Source organism: Neolamprologus brichardi, chromosome 10, assembly GCF_056152115.1.
Source record: "Neolamprologus brichardi isolate AB-2024 chromosome 10, ASM5615211v1, whole genome shotgun sequence".
In the NCBI taxonomy this organism is placed as follows: Eukaryota; Metazoa; Chordata; class Actinopteri; order Cichliformes; family Cichlidae; genus Neolamprologus; species Neolamprologus brichardi.
The window spans coordinates 660,873-683,895 of NC_142113.1; the positions used below are offsets into that span (position 1 = coordinate 660,873).

General features: G+C 44.6%; 1 protein-coding gene across 4 annotated transcripts in view; it reads right to left on the reverse strand.

Moving 5' to 3' along the window:
• The window catches only part of dlg2 (discs, large homolog 2 (Drosophila)), a 154,240-nt gene that overhangs the window by 59,966 nt on the left and 71,251 nt on the right, over positions 1-23,023 (reverse strand). For all 4 annotated transcript variants that reach the window (XM_087846994.1, XM_087846993.1, XM_087846992.1 and 1 more), the window contains exons 6-12: positions 17,053-17,136; positions 13,484-13,645; positions 13,335-13,388; positions 12,925-12,975; positions 8,698-8,822; positions 1,720-1,889; positions 497-633 (exon numbers count right to left, since the gene is read on the reverse strand). In XM_087846994.1, coding sequence (XP_087703120.1) covers positions 497-633; positions 1,720-1,889; positions 8,698-8,822; positions 12,925-12,975; positions 13,335-13,388; positions 13,484-13,645; positions 17,053-17,136 — 783 coding nt within the window. The remainder of the gene's footprint in view (positions 1-496; positions 634-1,719; positions 1,890-8,697; positions 8,823-12,924; positions 12,976-13,334; positions 13,389-13,483; positions 13,646-17,052; positions 17,137-23,023) is intronic.

Consider the following 23,023-nt stretch of genomic DNA (forward strand, 5'->3'; position numbering starts at 1 on the left):
ACACACAGTTACTGTCCCTCCACACATACGACTCGGTTCTGCTTCTATGCCCCAGCTTTGTTTACTTCTTCCCACCGAGGCTTCTAGACTTCTGATTGGCCAACATTTCTACACGGTTAGGAATATAGCGCCACCTGCTGCTTTGGCATGTTCCTAGCAGCGTTTTCCTTCATTTCTGCCTTTACGTGTGGAGGGGATTATTTTTTAAAATGAAAACGGAAAATCTCAGTTTTCAAAAATACCTGTGTACGTAGCCTGGGTTGTCAAGTGTTGCCATACCACTGGTAAATAGATTACAAATAACACCACACAATGCTCTGCAGCTGATATTGTCATTAAGACATGTTTAGGTCCACAGGGAAGTAACAGGGGTTAAGAAGCCACACCTCTCATACGGGCTTTTCAGTGAGCTTCATTAAAGCTCGTATACATGCAGAATTGTCATACACGCGTGTGCAATGTGGGTCTTACACGTGATGTTCATGCTGTTTCTCACCATTAATAATCTGTCTCCAACTTGCAGCCGGCCATCCTTTTGTGCCGCCCCACCATGAATAATTTTAGTTACATATATGCTGTTGTCACCAGGGAGATGCTGGTTTCCCACTCCACCTGCAATACTGAAACCAAGGCCTGTGTGTGTGTGTGTGTGTGTGTGTGTGTGTGTGTGTGTGTGTGTGTGTGAGTGAGTGAGTGAGTGAGTGAGAGAGAGAGAGAGAGAGAGAGAGAGAGAATGACAGTAGTTAGTTTAAAGATATGACATAGGCGTACACATTATGATATAGGAGGATGCTATAAATGTTGTATTTATTAATTGAAAGGGACACGTTTTTGTGGTCACGGGTTTTCATAGGCTTTCTGGCAATGAATACATTTCACAGTAACTTCAAGGTCTTAAGCTCTGCTGTGTTTACAAACCTCCGAGCTGTCATAACTACAGGAAGTAACACCTATTCTTGTGCTGAGCTCTGGAAATCCAGATTAATCATTCAGGGTCAAAAAATGACCCTCACCATTAGGGGTGGGGGAAAAAATGTATAGTAATGTATCAATACAGGGACAGCAGAAATCAATACTTTGTTACAAAAAGGTTTTTGTGCTCTGACTTCAGAGCATGTTGATCCTTTTTCTGAGCAAGAATCCTGACATTCCTTCACTGTCCAAATGTGTTTAACTTGTTTATGGCAGCAATAAACATGACAGTTTACTTATTTTAATTTAAGACATGTTTTATTTTAATTAAGGTTAAAACTTTTTTATTTAATGTAAAATTATATTTTGTTTTAATTTACTTTCAAATTCTTCAGTTGCTGAAGGGGCTGCATAGTTTTCATAAACTGCATAGTTCAGAATAGCTATAATTGTACCAGATGGTTGATTCAGTTAAGTTGGACTAGACTGTAATACAAACCGTTCAGTTTGTCAACAATCAAACTGAAATGAGAGAAAGACTGAGTGTGAGACTTTGATATTAGAGAAAATGAATATTGATAAAGTTTACCTTTATGTACAGAATCTGAATATCAAAAAATATTTTTAAAAATTGCAATAATATCGTATCGTGCGTTAAGTATTGTGATAATATCGTATCGTGGGATGTATGGGGATTCCCACCTCTACTTGACATACACAAAATGTGCAGCAGTATCACTGAGATATCATCAACTATTCTCTCAAATTTATAATGCACAAAATCATGCTTTTCAGGTCTATACCAACCTTTTGGTCCTTTGATTAGCTTGAGCTCAATGATTGTCTCTAGCATAGGCCTGCGGCGCCGCACATACAAATGGACAACAGAACCTGCGACCTTTAGGGCCTCTACCGCCTTACTGTGGGAAACTTCAGACACATCAGCATCATTCACCCGAAGGATGCAGTCATTTACTCTGGAAAAGGAAAAGTCACATCAATAGCTAATTCACATGAAGACAAACTTACAATACTAATCAGAATTTCATTAACTGATATAAAACTCAGTGGTGAGGAGAGTGTTTCCAAGGCAGGCGCACATCACAAAATGCTAACCCCAAAGGCTTTGTTACACACTGAAGCTCAAACTTTTATCTCATCACATGACTTTTTATTGACTGAAAACCTGTGAACACATTCCAGCACATTTACAGCACAATCACACGCACATAGAACAATCCTGTATAAATGTTGAGGTCTGACAAACAGGGACAGAGCTAGCAAGCAACTGAGTTTGAATTCCTATTGGGCGTCGACCAAAACTTCCATATGGTGGCAGCCAAGGACACCAACCTCCTGAAGGATGCTCACAGTGACCGGGTGGGGCCCCACCCTCGCTCACACTCTCTCTTGCACATGTTACACCACTCCAGGACAACTTGGTGTAAACAGCAAACCGAGTTTATTTGGGTACCCCAGAACCATGGCTTTACATACAGAACAAGCATGCTCTTCACTTCTTCTTCTCCAGAACATTTCTTTTTCTTTTTTCCGTGCCTGCCCTCTACTGCTGGAAACGTGTAACAGCCAAAAACCCAACATAGCTGAATAACCCAAATACCAACGGATTTATGCAATGTTTTAGACCTATTTTAGCTTTACACTTTACCAAGTGCCACACACACACACACAGACACACACACACACACACTTAAATCAGATGATGCTCTCCTCCAGTTACAGGACTGTTTTGATCTGACAGACTGGTCCATCTTTGAACAGCAGGACCTGGAGACCTTCTCTCAGTCTGTCCTAAGTGCTGTGTACAGAACGGGACATTTAACAGAACCATCCAGGTTCTCCTAATAAAGGAGAGTAGGTGTAGGAGTAATAGGAGAGCTGCTGGCCCCAACTGCATCCCAGGGGCTCTGGTTCAAGCCTGCACGGATCAGCTGGCAGGGATCCTCACCAGGCTGTTCAGACCCTTCCTGATTCTATTCCCACCTGTCTGACGGCCTCCACCATTATTCCCATCTCCAAAAAGACTAGAATAGACAGCCTCAATGTCACGGTCGGGCGGACTACGCACGGTAATTCGGCGTGCCCGTGTGGCGTGCTGGCTAGACCCAAACGCGGGGAAGGCTAGCGATGGGTTGGAACAGACACGCAGTTAATCTAGTAACGATCAGTGCACGAAGCGTGGCTTCGGACTGGCGTTACAGAAAAAGAATCGAGAGGAAAAACACTCACGGTTGCTGAATCAGACGGACACTGACGTCGGCAAAGAGTTGGAGCTTCTGACATGAGGAGAACGATGTCTGAGCGGCGAACAGGTGGGTGACGTCTCTCTTTTAAACCCGGCCCCGTGATCAGCTGGCGATCAGCTGATCACCGGCTGACAGGACGGCGGCGACGGAAATCCGAGATGAGGGAGGGATCCAAGACGAAGCGGGACGGCACCCAGGAGCGCTCCTCAGGACCGTAGCCAGCCCAGTCCACCAGATACTGGACCCCCCGACCCCGGGGACGGGAATCCAAGATCCGCCGGACAGTGTAGACAGGACCCCCATCGACGAACCTGGGCGGGGCCGGGGAGGGGGGCGCCAGCGAGGAAGTCATGCGCCGCTTAAGCTGCGAGACGTGGAAAACCGGATGGACCTTCATGGCGGGCGGAAGCCGGAGACGGTAAGTCACGGGGTTGAGCCGGGCAGTGATCTCGTACGGACCAACGAATCTGGGAGTGAGCTTCCTGGACTCAGTGCGGAGCCTCAGGTGCCTCGTGGAGAGCCAGACGCGATCCCCTGGCTGAAAAGGATGACCCGGGCGATGGCGGCGACGATGCTGCTTGGCGTACAGAGCGTTGGCTCGGGAAATGGCCGCCCGCGCCTTGATCCAGGCCTGACGACAGCGGCGGACCATCTGTTCAGCAGCAGGCACGTCGACCTCCACCTCCTGATGGCCGAAGATAGGAGGATGGAAACCATAACAGGTTTCAAAGGGCGAGAGACCGGTGGCAGAAGAGACGTGAAGGTTGTGAGACAGCTCAGCCCACAGCAGGTAACGAGGCCAAAGCGACGGTTGGGCAGAGACGAAGCACCTCAAGAAGCGCCCCAGCTGTTGATTGGTCCGTTCAACCTGCCCATTGGTCTGCGGGTGATAGCCGGACGAGAGGCTGGGAGAGGCTCCAATCAGGCGGCTAAAGGCTTTCCAGAACCTGGCGGTGAACTGGGGCCCCCGGTCGGAGACAATGTCCTTGGGGAACCCGTGAAGCCGGACGACATGGTCCAAGAAGAGCTCGGCCGTCCGTTTGGCAGAAGGGAGGCCAGCCAGGGCGACCAGGTGCACTGCCTTCGAAAACCGGTCTACAAAGGTGAGGATGGTGTCAAGACCGCCCACGGATGGGAGGCCGGTAACAAAGTCAAGGCCGACATGGGACCAGGGACGTCCCGGCACAGGGAGAGGGTGAAGGTCGCCAGTGGGAGGCTGAGTGGAGGACTTGGCCCGAGCACAGGTGTCACAGGCGGAAACGAATTCACGGACGTCCCGGGCCATGGAGGACCACCAGAAGGCACGACGGAGGAGTTGCAGGGTCCTGTCAGGCCCCGGGTGACCAGAGAGCGGGGAGGAGTGAGCCCAGAGCAAGGCCTCCTGACGGCACCGGGAAGGTACATAGAGCCTCCCAGCAGGGGTGTCAGGCGGAGGCGGTTCGGCGGTCAGGGCATCCCGGATAGAGTCCTCCAGGGGCCACCGAAGGGGGGCAGCGAAGCACTGAGAAGGTAGGATAGGTCCAGGGTCTGACGTGAGGCCATCCTGGGCGAACTGTCTGGACAGAGCGTCTGCCTTAGCGTTCTTGGAACCAGGGCGGTAGGCGAGGTGGAAATTGTAAGGCTCAAAGAACAGGGCCCAACGGGCCTGCCTTGGGTTGAGCTGCTTGGCAGACCGAAAATGGATCAAGTTCTGGTGATCAGTCCAGATCAGAAAAGGGTCTTTCGTCCCCAGGAGCCAATGCCGCCACTCTTCTAAGGCCCACTTGATGGCCAGGAGTTCTCGGTCCCCGACTCCGTACCGTTGCTGCGTGGGCGAAAACTTTCTTGAGAAATAGCAGCATGGGTGAAGTTTTCCATCCGGACCATGTTGAGAGAGGACGGCGCCAGCACCGACATCGGAGGCATCCACCTCCACCACAAAATCTCTGGCAGGATCAGGGTGGAGCAGGACGGGGGCCGTAGTGAACCGGTGGATGAGGTCGCGGAATGCCCGTTTTGCGCCTGGGGAGAGGCAGAAGGGCTTAGGCAGGTTAGCTGGTTTGGTGAGGGATGTCAGTGGGGCGACAACGGTGCTGAAATTCCGAATAAAACGCCGATAGAAATTGGCAAAGCCCAGGAAGCTCTGTAGCTGCTTAAGGCTGGAGGGCTGAGGCCACTGGGTCACGGCTTGGAGTTTTTGCGGGTCCATGGTCAGGCCATCAGAGGAGATGGTGAAGCCTAGGAAGGAGGTGGACCGCTGATGGAAAGCACACTTCTCTAGTTTGCAGAACAGCTGGTACTCGAGCAGCCTGCTCAGCACGGCCCTCACATGGCGAACATGGTCCACTTCGGTGCGGGAGTAGATCAAGATGTCATCCAGATAAGCAAACACCCACCGGCCTAGCATATCCCACAAGACGTCGTTGATTAGATGTTGGAAGACAGCAGGGCTGTTGCAGAGGCCGAAGGGCATCACCAGGTACTCCCAGTGCCCGTGAGGGGTGATGAAGGCCGTCTTCCATTCATCCCCTTCCCTAATGCGCACCAAATTGTAGGCGCTGCGTAGGTCCAGTTTGGTGAAGACGCAGGCCTGGGAGAGGGAATCGAGTGCGGTGGATAGCAGAGGAAGAGGATGGCGGTTCTTGACGGTGACTTTATTCAAGCCCCGATAGTCTATACAGGGGCGGAGCCCGCCATCTTTCTTCTTGACGAAGAAGAATCCAGCAGCAGCAGGAGAAGTAGAAGGGCGAATAAAGCCCTGTTGGAGAGCCTCAGCAACGTACTCCTCCATGGCCTTATTCTCTGCGGGAGACAGAGAGAACAGGCGACCACGAGGAGGGACCGCTCCCGGGAGGAGCTCAATGGCCATGTCGTAGGAGCGATGAGGCGGTAGAGTAGAGGCTTGCCTCTTACTGAAGACCTCAGATAGGTCATGGTAAGCCGGAGGGATCTTATCCAGATCAGTGGGCTCCGGGGGTGAGGCCTCTTCTGACTCCGGGTCCTTTTGGGTCCGAGAGAGAAGGCAGCGGCGCGGACACTGGGGACCCCAATCCAGGACCTGGCAGGAAGACCAGGAGATGTGGGGGTCGTGTTGACGGAACCAGGGGTATCCAAGGATGAGAGGAGAGGTAGTGGCCGAGACTACAAGAAACCGGATCTCCTCCTGATGATCCCCAATAGACATGCGAACCGACTGGGTCTGGAACTGGATCGGGTAGGGTTGGAGGGGTCGCCCGTCTACTGAGGTCACCAGGAGAAATCGATCAACAGGAGTTAACGGAATGCGTAGTCGGGAGGCTAGTGTTTGGTCGATGAAGTTCTCAGCGGCTCCGGTGTCCAGGAGGGCTTCAGAAGAGAACTGGCGGTGTTTCAGGTGGAATGTTACTGGTAACAGAAAACGAGAGGGGCCAGAGAAGTGTGAAGGGCCAGGTGGGACTCCCCTGCAGCCTACCTGGCGTCGTCGTTTCCCGGACGTAGCGGGCACTGGGGACGACGGTGTCGAGCTGATCCACAGTAGGCGCAGAGGCCCTCACGCCAGCGTCTCTCTCTCTCTCCCTTAGGGAGTCCACCCAGCTGCATGGGCTCCTCGCTGGATGCACTGCTTGAGCTAGCAGCGGCTCCTCCAGAGGGGGGAGGAGACTGCGAAGACGTGGCCCTCTGAGGCTGGAAGGGTTTGAAGGCCCGGGGGGTGTGGCGAGGCCACGACATCACTCGTTGGTCGATCTTCAGGGCGAGGTCCACGGCCTCATCCAGAGTCTTGGGGCCCTCACGGCCGGTCATCTCATCTCGGATGTAACCAGCCAGTCCCTCCAGAAAAATGGAGCGTAGAGAGGCGTCACCCCACTTCAGCTTAGCGGCCAGGGTACGGAATTGGGAGGCAAAGTGACAGACAGGTCGACTGCCTTGGCGTAAATGAAGCAGCTGTGACTCCACTTCCACTTCACTGCTCGGGGGGACAAATGTCTTTTTTAATTCCTCCACGAACAGGGCATAATCATTGCAAGCCGCAGATTTATTGTTGTAGAGGGCCGCGGCCCATTCCTGAGCCTGGCCAGACAAGAGAGAAGTCAGCATTGCCACTTTTGCACGGGCGGTGGCATATTTAGTGGGCTGACATTCAAACAGCATGTCTAAAGTGGCAAGCAACCCATCAGGCCGGCCATCAACTTCGTTCCACTTATCTGGTAGTCCGATCCGGGGCTCCGCGCTCACCGCCGCTGGCTGACGTTGCAGCTTGGTGACGGAAGTGGAAAGTTGGAGGACGTTTTCGGTGAGGGACTCCATTTTTGTGCTCATCCGATCTACCACACCGCGAAGATATATTACTTCAGCTTTCAGCCGTTCGAATTCCGCTGGGTCTATACGTGGCTCAGACATCCTGTCACGGTCGGGCGGACTACGCACGGTAATTCGGCGTGCCCGTGTGGCGTGCTGGCTAGACCCAAACGCGGGGAAGGCTAGCGATGGGTTGGAACAGACACGTAGTTAATCTAGTAACGATCAGTGCACGAAGCGTGGCTTCGGACTGGCGTTATAGAAAAAGAATCGAGAGGAAAAACACTCACGGTTGCTGAATCAGACGGACACTGACGTCGGCAAAGAGTTGGAGCTTCTGACATGAGGAGAACGATGTCTGAGCGGCGAACAGGTAGGTGACGTCTCTCTTTTAAACCCGGCCCCGTGATCAGCTGGCGATCAGCTGATCACCGGCTGACACTCAATGACTACAGACCTATAAGCCCTCAAATCTGTAGTCATAAAGTTTTTTAAGCAGATAGTGTCTACCCCCTCCCTCCACCCCCAGCTCGAGTGATTCACCAGTTCAACAACACCCTTCACAGAGTGCTGTGCAAGGGCATCACCTTTGATGGCCTTGCACCCCGCCCACCACCAATTGGACCCAATGCAGTCTGGTTGGCACCTCGGGTCAGTCAGGTCCCACACCTCCAAACTTACAGCTTCTTCCTGAGGACCATCACAAACACTATCCTCTCACACCCCAACCCTGCCCACCCACTTCACCAATCTGAGCCATGGGTGTGAGTAACCCCCATCACTCAGACCACTCACTTATTTTTGTATATATTTCTCTTAATTGTATATATTTTCCCTGTTTCCTATTTATTTCATTTACTACATGTACAATGACAATAAAAGGCTGTTCTAATCTATTCCATGCTATATGAGAGTTTTGTTATATTGAGGGCAAAAATTGTTGAAAGAAGTAATTATTATAGAACAAACACATCATCATCTTGCTTAAGTTTAAAAACCTTATACTCTCAAAATCCACTAGAAACCAACAGAAATATGACAATACGACCTCAGAACTGAAAGATAATAAAAGATGAAAAATGAAGTTTTAGAAATCTATTAACGTTTATACAGTTATCCAGTAATCATAGATATAGTTAATATTCAGTGTGATGGGAAAGATTTCTGTCATCCTCGTACTGAAGATTTCTTCCTTAATGTTTTTGTGACATGCACGATTGTAATAAGTTTTGTTCTCTTTCACCACAAAAGATATGTAACTAACCTCAAGCGTCCATCCTCTGCTGCAGCTCCTCCAGCGATGATCTTGGTAATGAAGATGCCGGGGTCATCACCAATATGGGGGTTATCTGTCCCTCCAGCGATGCTAAAGCCCAACCCTGAGTTACCCTGCGGTCATGAAAATCTCATTGATACCAAAGCAGAACCCATTTTTATAGTGTGGTCAAAAATGTTTCTTATCCATTCACTTTTCTAATTCTCAGTTGTTTATGTAGCACCTGAGGAGGCTTCCCCTGGAGTATATCTACCACTGCAAATGTAATGAATTAATCATCTCTGAATGACAATACTGTATTCACAAGGAAGCAGGTGAACGATGTCTCTCAGAGAAGACAGGCTTGAACCATTTCTGACAGGGCTTCAGTAAACAGAAGACAAACTGAAAGGTTGGGTGCATTTCTCGGGTCATGTATCAGGTTGTTGTTGGCCTTCACAGGACGTGACTTTTATATATTGTTCATCTGCTGTAGACATTTTTGTTTTCAGATCTGTTGTTCCTCTGTTTTCTTAAGGACAAGGTGTACAACATCCCAAGATATGCCGAGTTTACGAGTAAATCAACACCTTTGTGAAAAATACAGGCATTACAAATGTTGTTTTTGCTAAATTAACTGAAGAAATTGCAACAAATTTTGTGCTTTGGTGAAAAGTGCTAGCACTGAAGTTCCCATAATTTGAAAAATTGTTGTCTGTTTTCAAGTTGTCCCATTCACAAACTTGGGTTTCCATGCATGGGTGACAACATTACCCCATCAGCCTTTAACAGGTGAAGGGTAGTTAAGTGCAGGCCTATGTGAATACAAATCTTCTGTTTTTATCCCTGTGCCCTCCTCAGCTTTTTCTCCCTTTGACATCTTCATGGAAAAATGTACTTGTACAAATTCTGGCTAGAAATCCTGATACAACAATATTTCTTTCTGCATTTTGTTTAATAAGGGTTTTAATCAACTTGAGTCTTTATAAAAAAGATTCAATAATTTTCAGGGTTTTAAAACTTTAAATTCCAATTTAAACATTTGAACTTTTTTTGTTTTTTCCAAAAAACACAAAACCCTTATTATTTTCTGATTATTAGTGCCAGATACGCACTCTGGATACCTTCGTGGACAAAAATGCCCCCTTCACTTTCACTGAAACTCTCTCTCTGCCACTGCAGTATAAAAACGTGCATTCTATAATGTCTGCATTTCATTTTGAAGAAAAGTACTGATATTTGCAGGTCGAATAATGAAATTACTGTATTATTGTACAGGCGGCCAAAAGAATGATTAGTGTGGATGTGTACGAAATCATTTTTGAGGTATTAGGTGGTGTGTGTGTGTGTGTGTATTGGGTGGTGTGTGTGTAAATGGCCTGCATTTGTATAGCACTTTACTTAGTCCCTAAGGACCCCAAAGTGCTTTACACTAGCGCTGCGGGTGAGTAAGTGCATGCATGTGAGTGCCAGTGTAAATCTGTATTAATTTCAGTGGTGAATAAAGGTCATCTTGGCGGGATATGTTGGATGTGTCTTTGAAGATGCATTTGAGCAACTCATGGCCTTCTGCCTTTGCTGTTCCCTGCTTTGCCTCCTGAGCTACAGCCACCCCAAACAGCAGACATTGATCTGTGCAAATTTGTGCAAATATTTGTGCAACTGCATCCCTCATAGCAAAATTGTTATGGCCCGGATCTGGCCCACACAATGTGCTTACACAGGGCCCACATACCGCAAAGAATGACGGCCCTTTGGTGGCCCAGATCTGGTTTGCCAGAGGTGGCCCACACATGGGCCAGCACAAGGCCAGCTGCAGACACACTGGTGGTCCTGTGTTGGCCCATTTGTGGGTCACCTCTGGCAAACCAGAACTGTTAAACGTAGCACAAATGTTTGACATCAATTTTGTTTGATTCCATTAATGTGGGACGGGGGAGGGGTTGACCTCTAGAAATTGACCTCACCCGACAGCGTGTACATGGGCACGCCGTCAGCAGCTGGAAGCAGATGGATTCAGAATATGCAGGCTTCGTAACTCTTTGACCAGAATTCACTGAACCAGCAGCAAAATAGAAATGTATGGGTCTATTTATTTATTTAATTATTACAGTGACACCCCCCTCCTCCAAAAGAAAAAAAAACAGTTTGGAGAATGAGCTACCAGAACTTTTTCTGTAATTTTACACATTTAAATCTTACAATTTAAGTCCAAAGAGTCGTGCTGACAGATTTCTTTCTTTGTAATAGCAGTCAGCAGTGGCTATGCAGAAAAACAACAAAGTGGGCTGTGTGTATAATGACTAACCCTAACCGCTGGCCTGGAGGTATCTCCCAGGAAGCACTTGATGTGTCCAATGTTGAGAAGACAGTAGCTACTGCTAGTTTGGGTGTGATGTATACATTTCCTTCTCTCACCTCAACCGGTCGCAGCAGATGTCCTTAGCTTTCATCCGTCAGACACACAACAAAGCACTATTTTTGGTAGCGCATGCTAGCGGGCTGTCGTTATTACCGTGTTGTTTGGAAAATACAGCGCACTTAAAATCAATCCTTTGATTTTTCTGAAAGTCGACAGAGCCCCTTATAATCCCGTGTGCCTTATGTATGAACTCTGGTTGTGTTTACTGACCTCGAAACAATTTTATGTGCACGGCGCTCGAACATCTGTCAGATGTTTCAGTACGACTTTGCTAAGCTACGAAGCCGCACCGCTTGATGGATTGTCGGAGCATTACGGCCAGTGTTGCCAACTCCTCAGTAAGGAAAATCGCTATTGGTTGTCCTAAAAGTCGCTAGAAGTCGCTAAATGACGTCATCACCTAATTTGCATAATTGGTCATGCTAATGTAATTGTAACCTACGCTGCTGGAGAGAGAAATAACATCGTGGACGAGACATAAAGTGAGCAAAAAACGTCCTAAATGCAGTTAGAATTTATTTAGAACTACAAATTTAATTTCTTCTAGCAATTATTGTTTTTTGTAATGTCACAATTCCAACCCTGCTCCTTTACCCGGGCTTGGACCGGCAAAAGTGACCCGAAATAGGCACTCTGGTGGAGTTACTTTGTGTGTGTGTGTGTTTATAAGTAGTTTTAAACCTGATCCACAAAACAGCATAAGAGTAAAAGAAGAACTGACTGCGTTACACCACCCGCTGCTTGTTGAGAGTAAAAGCGATATGCACTTTCACGTCTTTTTTTAGCGACTTTTCTTGGAAAAAAAGTCGCTAGGGCGTCTGAAAACTCGCTAAATATAGCAACAAAGTCGCTAAGTTGGCAACACTGATTACGGCATCGTAGGTGGAGCCTCACGGAGTGATACGTACTGTGCTTCAACATAATATTACCGTATTGTGTGTGTAACCTCTTTTTTTGTTTTGTGGATATTATACATGGTTATGCTGAGGATATGTCGGCCAGTTTCCACTGGAAACGCCTTTTGGTTAAACTGTCAGCGAGGAATTTACATTTACATTGTTAAATTTTTATATAACTTTAATGCACATAAAAAAACAGCTGCTTGTTTAAGTGAAAATACATTGATGGGGTTTTTTTTTTTTGCACTAATAAAGTTGTGGAGTTGTAAAGTATTTTGTATAGTGTCAATTATATCATCAGTTATATCGTTATCGCAAATTTTCAAATGTATATCGTGATAAATATTTTTGGTCATATCGCCCTGCTCTGGTCTCCACCGCTTGTTTCCAGTCACAAGGAATCAGTACAACATGTTTTCATTGAATGTATTCTCATGTAAAGTAAAATAGACAAAAGGTCCTTTATGGTGTGAGTCCTTTGTGAATGGTCACTATTGTGAAGCACTTATTTACACTTATTTATTCTTCTATTAAAGGCAACATCAGTGCCTAGTAGAGCATTAAATCTACATGTATAGAATCATCCATCAAAGCTGATTAAAACTATTTAAACAACGTTTAGTGACTTTGGCCCAAAATAAGATTCTAAAAAGCTGCAAAACTGGAATCTTATAAAAATAATCCACAAGCAGCGGTGATGTCACAGTGGCTATGTCCATTTTGTCTTATGGAGACAATAGTCAGGTCATCCCACATCAATTGTATAGCTCATAATATAACAAAATTAAATCTACAGCTTTAGCACAGATCTTTTTACAGGACAGGAACAATGTTTTAAGTTTCCTGTATTATTCCTTTGCTTCTCAAAGACCAGTTTACTTCACCCTCATCGTCTGATTGGATGGAGATACTCACCCGCTCTAAGGTGATTTCTTCAAACTCATATTCAATTTCTGTGCCGTTGACCTGAGGAATGAAAACACTGAATGAAGACACACACTTCATAGTTTCAGTCCACATTAAAAGGGGATAAAGGATGAGGTTAAGTGTTGAGGCCGAGCTTAAACTGAATGTGACGAGTGTTTCTCAGGGAAACGTGTAAAGTAGAGACTGTCTCTGGACAACAATTTATGATTGGTTATCAATGTAACCATGTTTTTAATGTGGAGGGTCAAATATTGAGGGATCAGTCTCATGTAGTGTACTTAATAAAAGTAAAGTAAAATAAAACGTAATAATAAATTATCAGGGAATGCATCTGTCTCTACTTGAGTAACCTAACAAGACTATCAGGAATAAACATTTTAAAAGATAAATTCTCTCACATAAGGAAGCGACTCCAACGTGTCTGTATTGATGATCATGGGAGCAGGGTTGGCCTGTAATGAAGACAGATGAGGAGAAAACGTGAGAAACTTGAGTTTTACAGAAAAACCATCAATCATGACTGTTCATACATAGTTTGGCTGCTGACCTTGAGAGGAGAGATGTGAGAATGGGACACGTAGCCGTGCACATTTTCAATCTCTGACAGGTTCTTCTGTGAAACATGGACAAGCTCAGGAGCGCGAAGCCCACTGCTGAGCTGTGGGAACCCGTGGTCAAGCAGGGGCGAGTCGTCTTCTTGGTAGTGATACTGCAGAGAGTGGAAAGGGAACAAAGAGAAAGACAAATGATTTAGTTTAAAACAGGTCACAGGAACAGGAGAAACAGGAATCACAGGAGATATTGCAAAAACAACTAGTCTTGATCAACTTCAGCAAATTCATGTTTTGGAGATTATGTATCTGAATTTCAGGAGCAGGACCACGCCTCCAAACACGCTCCTTCTGGTTGCCATCTGCAGAGGTTCCCCCAGTTCTGCAAGCTGACGTTCTCATTTACGTGCCCCATCCTCCCTCTCTCCTTGTTCTCATTCTTTAACTTCCTCACTTCTATTTAAACACGGGGATCTGCCAGGCCTGGGAGCCGTCGCCAGTCCCCTTCGAGGCCTTCCCCAAACCGCAGCTCACTTCATGTCCAAGCATCACCTTTACCTATGTGATGGCCAAAGCCGTGGCCACACTCTAAAGTCGGTAACTTTTGTAATTTCATTCTTCATTTGAACATAGTAATACATTTTAGTTGCCAATAACTTTATTGATTGGTTTGGATACATTTGTCCTATTTGTTACTTATGTATTCAAACTACTTCATTTCTTTGATTTTTGACTAACCTTTGTCTTTTTATTTCTTACCTGCCATCATCCCTGGGAGTTGCTGGACAAAAGATGGTAGCCAGGGTTTGAAACCATTAAATGCAAAGGAAGATAATTGGACCACACCACCACTTCCTGCTGAAGGGGAGAATGTGTGTTTTCTTTACTTTAAAAACAAAGTATTTGCATTTAATTAAATATTTGAGTTTAGGGTTTAATGGTTTTTGGTTTTCTTCTTTAGTGTTTAGTTTATTAACAAACTTGATTGTACTGCATCGTTTGTGATTTATGATTGTGTTTGTTTGTTACCCCTCATGTGTCACAATGGTCTGATCAGCCATTATATATATGTATATATACCCCTGTATGTCATTTCACGTTTAGGTCAGTTATGTTTGTTTGTAGCAGTCTTTGCCTGAGTTCAGTTTTGTTTCTTTGACCTCTTTTATGAGCTCAACATTTATTACGCTTGTAAATATAATTTTTGGGGGTTAAATAAATGGAAACTATATTTTTCTAATAATTCCTGGGACTCCTGTTTTTTCACCTCGGTCCATACTACCATACTACCTACTAAAACGCTGTCAATCCTAACATGAGGACGTGGGCCCAGCTGGTTCATTATTATATTTGTTTTTGTAAGCATAAATATTGTAAAAATGCTTAAATATTATGACCTTAAAAAGAAAGATGATTATTAAAAAGACAGTTAATCAAAATGAAACTACACACCTGCTTTAACAGTATCTTTTAAGATTCTTCACAGATTTGTTTCTGGAAAAAATATATTTTCAACACAACTTTCTCTTTTAAACAATGCAAACAAAGAGTAAAAAGCTTTGAGTTGTAACTAAAGAGTGTCATTTCTAATTTGATACAGCAACATATTAACTGTTAAGACTGGGACAACCTGGTGGATCATTTAAGTAATGTGGGTCATGATGTAGTATAATAAAAATCCATAAGATTAAAGATGGCTCATGATTGGTACAGCCAACAATAAGCCTGTATATAAATGCAGTGATAGTGGTAAGACCAAAGAGTTTATGGGCAGCAGCAGCTCTTAAGTGGAGTCTAGACACAATAAATGACAAATCTTCCGTCATCTTTGCACGAACAGCTAATGCTGTAGCTCAGGAGGCAAAGGAGCTCGCACAGAAAAGCGTCTGGACTTCTTTAAGTTACTTGAAGACGTTTCACCTTCATCCGAGAGGCTTCTTCAGTTCTAAGGTCAAATGGTGGAGAGTCCCAGATATAAACCTGGTGGGAGTTTCCCCCCACAGAGGGACAAAAGGACCCCCTGATGATCCTCTAATCGCCTGAGCCAAGGTGTGAAACTGGGTGTGGGTCACAATCAGCCAGAGTTTCAGGTGAGCTCATTGTGAAACCTGGCCCCACCTTATCATGTGATTTCCTGAGGTCAGATGGCCCAGGGTGTGAGTGGGCGTTAAGGCGTCTGGGGAGGGAACTCAAAACTGCCATCTATAATCCAGTTTTGAGTTCCCTCCCCAGATCATACCTTTTGTCCCCCACAGAGGGACAAAAGGTATGATCTGGGGGAGGGATAGGGTGGGGCCAGGTTTCACAACGAAACGTCTTCAAGCAACTTAAAGAAGTCCAGACGCTTTTCTTTGCAAGCTCCTTTGACTACGATGACCTGGATGATTGAGAACCTTCACAGACATGTAGCTCAGGAGCTTAAGCAGCTCATTCACTGATCGGAAGGTTGATGGTTCAATCCCCAGCTGCTGTGAGCCAAACAATACTGAAGCACCAATGGGGTTATCAGGTCTGTGTATTGCTGTAGGAAAAATCGCGTGATCAATACAACTGCTCTGTTGTACAGTGTTAATTGTGCTTATTGGGAAGTGCAGTTGTTGAGTTTGCATTCATGCTGCGAGGAAACATCATCACCGGCTGTACAAGAGAACCAAAGAAACGTTTTCTCCCCTCACAGAAGCACAACTATTGTCACATTCACTTATATTTCCTAAATAAAACTTTCACTTTGATGTTTTTCACTCATACTTCTTTTCAGAAATATGTTTGTAAATTCTGCATTTTACACACTGTATTAATCAATGGCAGAGTTTGGTTAATACGTACACACTTTCAAGCACTTATCTGCACGTCACACACGCAGGCGCGTCTTCATACATCGAGTTTCTTATTGCACTGTTGTGTCTGTATCATTCTGTTCTTTTTTATTATTATTATAATTATTATTATAATTATTATATTATATTATTATTGCACATGTGCACTTTGTGTAGTCCTGTGTTGATTGTCATATGCAGCACTGTGGTCTTGGAGAAACACTGGCTGGCTTCACTGAGTACTGTACCACTGCACATGGTTTGACTTGACTCTTTCATTCAGTTAACCTTTTATCATCAGCTGGTCATGCCAGCGAGACCTTTCCTCACTCATTTGGTGTCCAGATGTCAGAATGAACCTTCTTCACTCTCTCTCCACACTCAGGCTGCCTGCAATGTTTTTGTAAATCCAGCAGATGTCACTACTGATCAACACACCAACACAGTGTTAACATCGTGTTGACACAATAAGGGCAATATGCTGTACACTCCATTGACCCATCACTAATGGCTGCTCTCTGCTTTCACTGCATGAATGTGTGTGACTGTTAGAAAGCATCTGAATAAGGCAAGTCCCATAAAGAGTAGAAACTTGTCCGTTTGTGATCATTTGAAACAAATGACCACATCCAGCATCATCACTGTAAACACTGTGTCAAAAGAGTGCAGAGAATGAAGTGATGGCGTTCTCACTGCCAGCACAGTTTACGCAATTTGGATGGGTGAAAAAACAAAAAAGAGTTTCTCACCCAGGGAGAGTTCATCAGGGCAGGGTTCATGCAGGGTTGGGGCTGGCCATTGTGGGTTGGCTCGTGTACTGCTGCCGGCCTGTTCTGGAGAGAGAAGAGGACCATAATGGACCACGATGAGCAGACAGCATAGGTGACACTTATTAACAATTCAATTTAATTTGATAATTAAAATTCTTCCTTCTGTCTTTTATGCAAAGCAGCAAAAAGCTGATGCATATGCCCGGAGCTTACAATCCCAGGTCAAGTCAGTGTGTTAATTAATTAATCCATATTTTATTCACAATAGAAGATAGAAAACATATCAAATGTTTAAATTCAGATATTTTACTACTCCATGAAATATGTTAGTTCGTTTAGTGACAGCCTCAAAAAAGTTGTGACAGGGATAACAAAAGGCTGGAAAAAGAAACAGGAACAGTTTGGGAAAAGTTTCCTATGGGAACAGGTCAGCAGTGTGACTCGGTATAAAAGAGCATCTTACAGAGAAGAAAACAGAGACTCACCAACCTACAAAAATAATCTAAAACTATGTTCCTCTGTGAAAAACTGCAAAGATTTTGAACATCTCAACATGTAGAAAACATAATGTCACCAAAAGACTGAGAGAATCTGGAGAAATCTTCAGCAAAAAGGCTGAATATCAGTATTCACTGCCTGTGACCCTCAGACCACACTCATTAAAAACAGGCACAGTAAATCACTGCACGGCAACCGCAGGTTTTATCCTGCAAAGAAGAAGACTTATGTGAACACGATCCATTACCCAGCAATGCTCCGCCTTTTTTGGGCCAATGCTCATTTAAAATGGACTGAAGTAAAGTGGAAATGCGTAACATGAATTTAAATTTAACCCTCCCCTGCAGCTGAGCCAGGGACCACGCCGCCGCCACGCCCCCACCACCTGACTGAGGCTGGGGAGCCTCGGCCTAAAGGCGCACCACATGACCATCAACTTCAATCACGGTCGAAGGCTGAGCGTAGAGTGTCATCACTGCTACAGTGGGAAATCTCCCCTGGGAGCCAACAGGACCTCACTTGAATTTTTTTTTTAAGTAAAATAAATAAATAAATAAAGTTTTTTTACAAATTAATTTGGATATTTTCATCACAGATTATGATAGAGTACCTGGCACATCTAAATAATGGGGTTATTGTAGAAGAATAGCATTGTGGAAAAGTTCAAAATGAGCTCTGGATAAAGTCTGGTGTTATTCATGCTGCAATAAAAAAAACATTTTCTAAAATTTCGCTCACTGTGAAAGATTGACCCAGTTATCGTCTGCATTTTCAAACTAACAACAGGTGGCTACAACAAAATAGAAAAGATTATTATAAAAGTACAAAAGGTAAAGTTTATCTGTCTGTAGCCTCATTGCTCCACCTCAGTCTGCATCTCTTTCCATCCTCAGCTCTGCTCTTCAGGCCTGAAACCGGCTGATTTCAGTCTTTATCTGCTCTTCATTAGTTCCCACACTCTGGTCTCTGTGCTCAGGTCCACTATGGTTTTCTGGTCATTCTGTACAGCCAGCAACACCTGGTTCTTCACCTGTCTGTAATCCACTCTTTCACCCGTGACCCACAACTCAGTAACCGTAATGACACACGGTTGCAAGTAAATGGCTTAAATTCTTCCTAAAGTCTTGCTCAGTGTGATGCACATGAATGTAGCTCACATCAACACATCAAAGTTCACCAGGGAAGACACAAAGATAACAGTTTGCTATTCCTGGACTCAATGGAGAGAATGGAAACCTCAACAGTGAAGTTTAGCTGAAGCGCACACACAGACCAGTACCTCCTCTGTGACTCCCACCACAGCTGGACTGGCCGATGGTGATTTTTCGTTTTCATGGGCCGATGGGGTTTTCTTTGGTTTTGTTCTTTGTAATGGTATAAACAATAAAAGCTGGTCGATTGTCCAGATGCTGGCAGATGTGTAACAATAACTCCGTTGTTTGGTGGTGACTGTGGTGGAGCTTCCACAGAGGCAACAGGTGGATGAGGGAAGGGGAGGCAGGAGGAGCAGAGACACGAGGCAGCCGCCGGTCCGAGTGTCAGGTGAGCTGAACTTCAGGTAAGAAGTTATGACCTGCAGTCTATCTGGTCAGATATAAACCAAGTTTAGGTGGAGTTTATTTTAGCTGTGCTGACTTTTTACAGTCAGTTACAATAACATGCTAGCTAGTACAATACTGCGTGCTAGCTAGCATGACGGCGTTTCTATACAGCTGGGTGGTGCTATGATGTTACTGATGTTGAACTTTGTTCATAAGGTTAGTTAGTAGCTGCCAACCATCCCGTAAAAACACGGAATCGTCTCGTATTCAGAGAAAATATTACGCGTTTCGTGTTGAGGTGAAAAGGAACAGTTTGTCCCGGACTTTAGCTACAATGGAAAAGACACAAAGCTGGAGTTATTCTGTCTTTACACTGCACAGCTGTTTCTTCTTCTCTCGTTCTTTCACCCTCTCTCTCCTGTTGCTACTTGAATCATGAAACTGATCAATGATCAGCTGATCGTCTCTCTTGTTTGTTTATCGCCCACTTTGCGCCAGAAAGAGGAAACCAGCGGATGTCGCGCTAAACAACAGCAGCACGTTTAAGCTTGATCAGCTGTTGTTATAATTGATTTAATATTAATTTCTAGTATCAGCTGATGTTTGCTGGAGCCACAGCTGTAAAGCTGCTGGTCATGATGGTTTGGATACGTGGTGAGAGGGAAACATGAAGATGAAACCAGGAGACGTCCTTACTGAATCATCAGAGCTGTGATGGAGAAACAGGTTTACCTTTTAGGTGACATGGATGAGTTGAAGTTATGAACTGTTTCTGAGAGACAAATAACACCAGGATCCTTTTCTAAGCAGCTGACAGCTGGTAACTGTGCAGGGGGGGGGGTCTAGCAAAGTGTTTTTGTCCCAGTCCAGCTGTGACTCCATCACCCTCTGGAACACAAACTAGTAATCAGGACCCAACAACACCGGGCAGAACATGTTCCCTCTAAGCCTGACGGGACAAAGAGATATTTACTGACCATCAGCTCAGGTTCACCATCACCGTCTCTAACTCTCTAAATATGAACACATTTGAAAAACAAAGTTATGTTTACAAACATTCATATCTCAGAAATAAGCACAGCTGTTCATGTTTGCTATTACAGTTTTATTCGTCAGAGAATTATGAACTTTACATCGTGCATTGAGTTTAATAGTCTGTCTCATGGCTGCACTATGAGAGCTGGAATAAACAAAGTTGAGCAAACAGCTAAATCCTGAAACAGTAGATTCAGGTAGAAATGAGATCAGATTAATCTTTGGTCCAAAGCAGATACCTCCTGAGTTCAGTCCATCACATTAACAACGATATCATGCTTTTTACATACACACAAATAATAGTCAAGCAGCTCAGTCTCACAAATAGGTAACTAAGACGTCTCTAATGTAGACGTGCACAGTGTAGTGTGCATTACAAGATCAGAAACGTAACATTCATGTAAAACTACATGAATGTTAAAGAAAGGCTCTGAAAACAGAACTTTTTAAACAGTATCTTTGCTGTAAGCGAGTCATCAAAATACAAAACAGAGTGAACAAGTTTCAGTAACAAACCCTAACATGCACTATCACACATATCCAAACAACAAGACATGTGTCAGAGTTTTTAAAGTGAAGAAACATGTTGCTTTAAAAACACGTGTGTGACCACGATTGTCACGCTGTGGACCATGAACGCCACTTCTTTGAAGCGTTCTTCTTCGTGGAATCAAAATGGGAGCAGAAACATCACGATTGTCTTCGATCTACCAAAAGGAAAAAGCAGAATATCGGAGCTGAAACCAGTCGGGTGAAATAATTAGGATAACAATAATTCAGTGCTTTGTCTCCGGTAGTCTGACGATTGTTGATATCTGCTCAGCTAACACTCAGTGTCAGAACTCCTGAGTGGAAACGAGTGGTTTTTATGTTTTTATGTATTTTACTTCCATTCATTTAACTTAGGAGGAAATGTCAGTTCGGTGCAGGCTGGTTAGTTTACACTCTGGGTGCATTTGGTCTCTGTTGTCTGTAACTAAATGAGTTGGTTCACTTTGTGGCTGCATGTGCGGTTGTATCGTGTCGGTTTGGGCTGCAGTGCCTGTTCCCTGTTAGGTGTTTATGAACATGAGTAGAGCTGGAAGCACATCTGTGCAGGCTGCCGGCTTTTCGTTGCTCTTTTTCACCCCACTGCTGCTTTGAGAGGGTAAATACTGGTTACCTTTGACTGCGGTTACCTGAGTCTCTCATGACAAGATGAAAAACAATCATCTAGGATACATCAATGTCATACTGCATGCATATACATCTATCTGCCACTTTTTAAATTCAGCGATGTCTGTCAGAGATGTGGGATCATAGTCATGCTGTCACCGGTTGGTGTAAATGGCTCAATGTGACGTAGGAACCTTTTAATTAATTTCCATCACCTGACTTGTATGTCAAAGAATATCAAACCTGGAAAAGCTGTTTATGGTCAGAATGATTAAAAACTGTAAAGAGCTTTTCTCTTTGCGTCGAGCGTCCAACACTGTGACTCGTACTTGTAGAAACTCCAAAGGTCTTATGATAATAATGTGTTATGATTTACTAAGTTACTGGATGAACATGGGAGCGACCAGAATAACATCCAACTAGACGCTCAAAAGACGTCCTGTAAGTGGCAGAACAGATGAACGAGCAGGTAATCGCTTACTTGAGATGAAATCTGCTCAGCTACTTTGAAAACAGCTAACTGCTCCTCCTGTAGCTGGATGGCTGCTCAGGGCCGTCGTGCTGTCCAGCAGCCTTTATGGTTCTGCTGATTCACCAGGAGCTGTTAGAAACACACAAACATGTTCAGTCTTCCAGTTTGATCACTTTGTCTCCTCCTGTGGACAACGACGTACACGGATGCAGGTTTGTTGTTAACTTATGGAGGTTTATTATTGAACAAATCCAGCTCCACTGTGATGCTGAGCTGGATACGCACTTAAGAAAACGTGTGAATAAATAGACAACAAACTGGATTTAACCAAACAGGCTGGACCTGTTATTGTTAATGAATGCAAGACTTTAACAGTCTCTTCTATGCAGGTCCATCAGCATGAGACAAACCTGAGGACACACGTCAGCAGACGTATGTAACACATTTACATTTATATCACACACTTTCCTGTTTGTATACAGGCTGCCAGGTTATCACAGGGCCAACACATGTTTGATATTTTAATCATAATGATGATGATTATTTAAAATATCACTATGAAGTTTATTTATAAATATATTTAGATTTGTTTCTATAAACTAGCATATAAAGCTGAGCTGTTTCAGCTTCTGACCTCTGACCTCAGTGACCTGGCTGTGTCCTCACCGCAGCTTCCTCCTGGAAACACTTCTCCTTCTTGTCTTCCCTCAGTGTTGTTTCCCTGCCGTTGATATCATTCACTGCACCTGAGGACAAACACTCACTTTAAGAAGTGCATTCATACAGAGGTGATCTATGGAAACACACTACTCAGTTTCTGTGAAACATTTCTGTAAATGAACTTGTGTGGACTTCTTCAGGAGACTCAGCCACTCCCACTCTGATAACTGAAACTTCTGTGGATGAAGAAACTGCCAGATACCATCCTGGAAATGTTTAAGAAATAAACGATCGCTATATAAATGACGAGCATGTAAAAATCACATGTTAACAATTGTTGCTCACCTTTGTTTCTGGTTTTAAAAAGTTGTTTCCCGTCAGCTCTCATGGCTGAAGTTTGGCTGTCAGGAACAGAAAAAGCTTTTTTTGATTTCCAATCCAGTTCTGCTTGAAAGTATTAAGGAAACTTTAAAAGTGCTCCTCTGAAATCTGTGTTAAACAACAAGAAACATAAATTAGTAACAAACACAGTGCAGAAGGTAAGTGCAGGCATTACACACCATCATCGGGCCTGATGCTCCTAAATTTG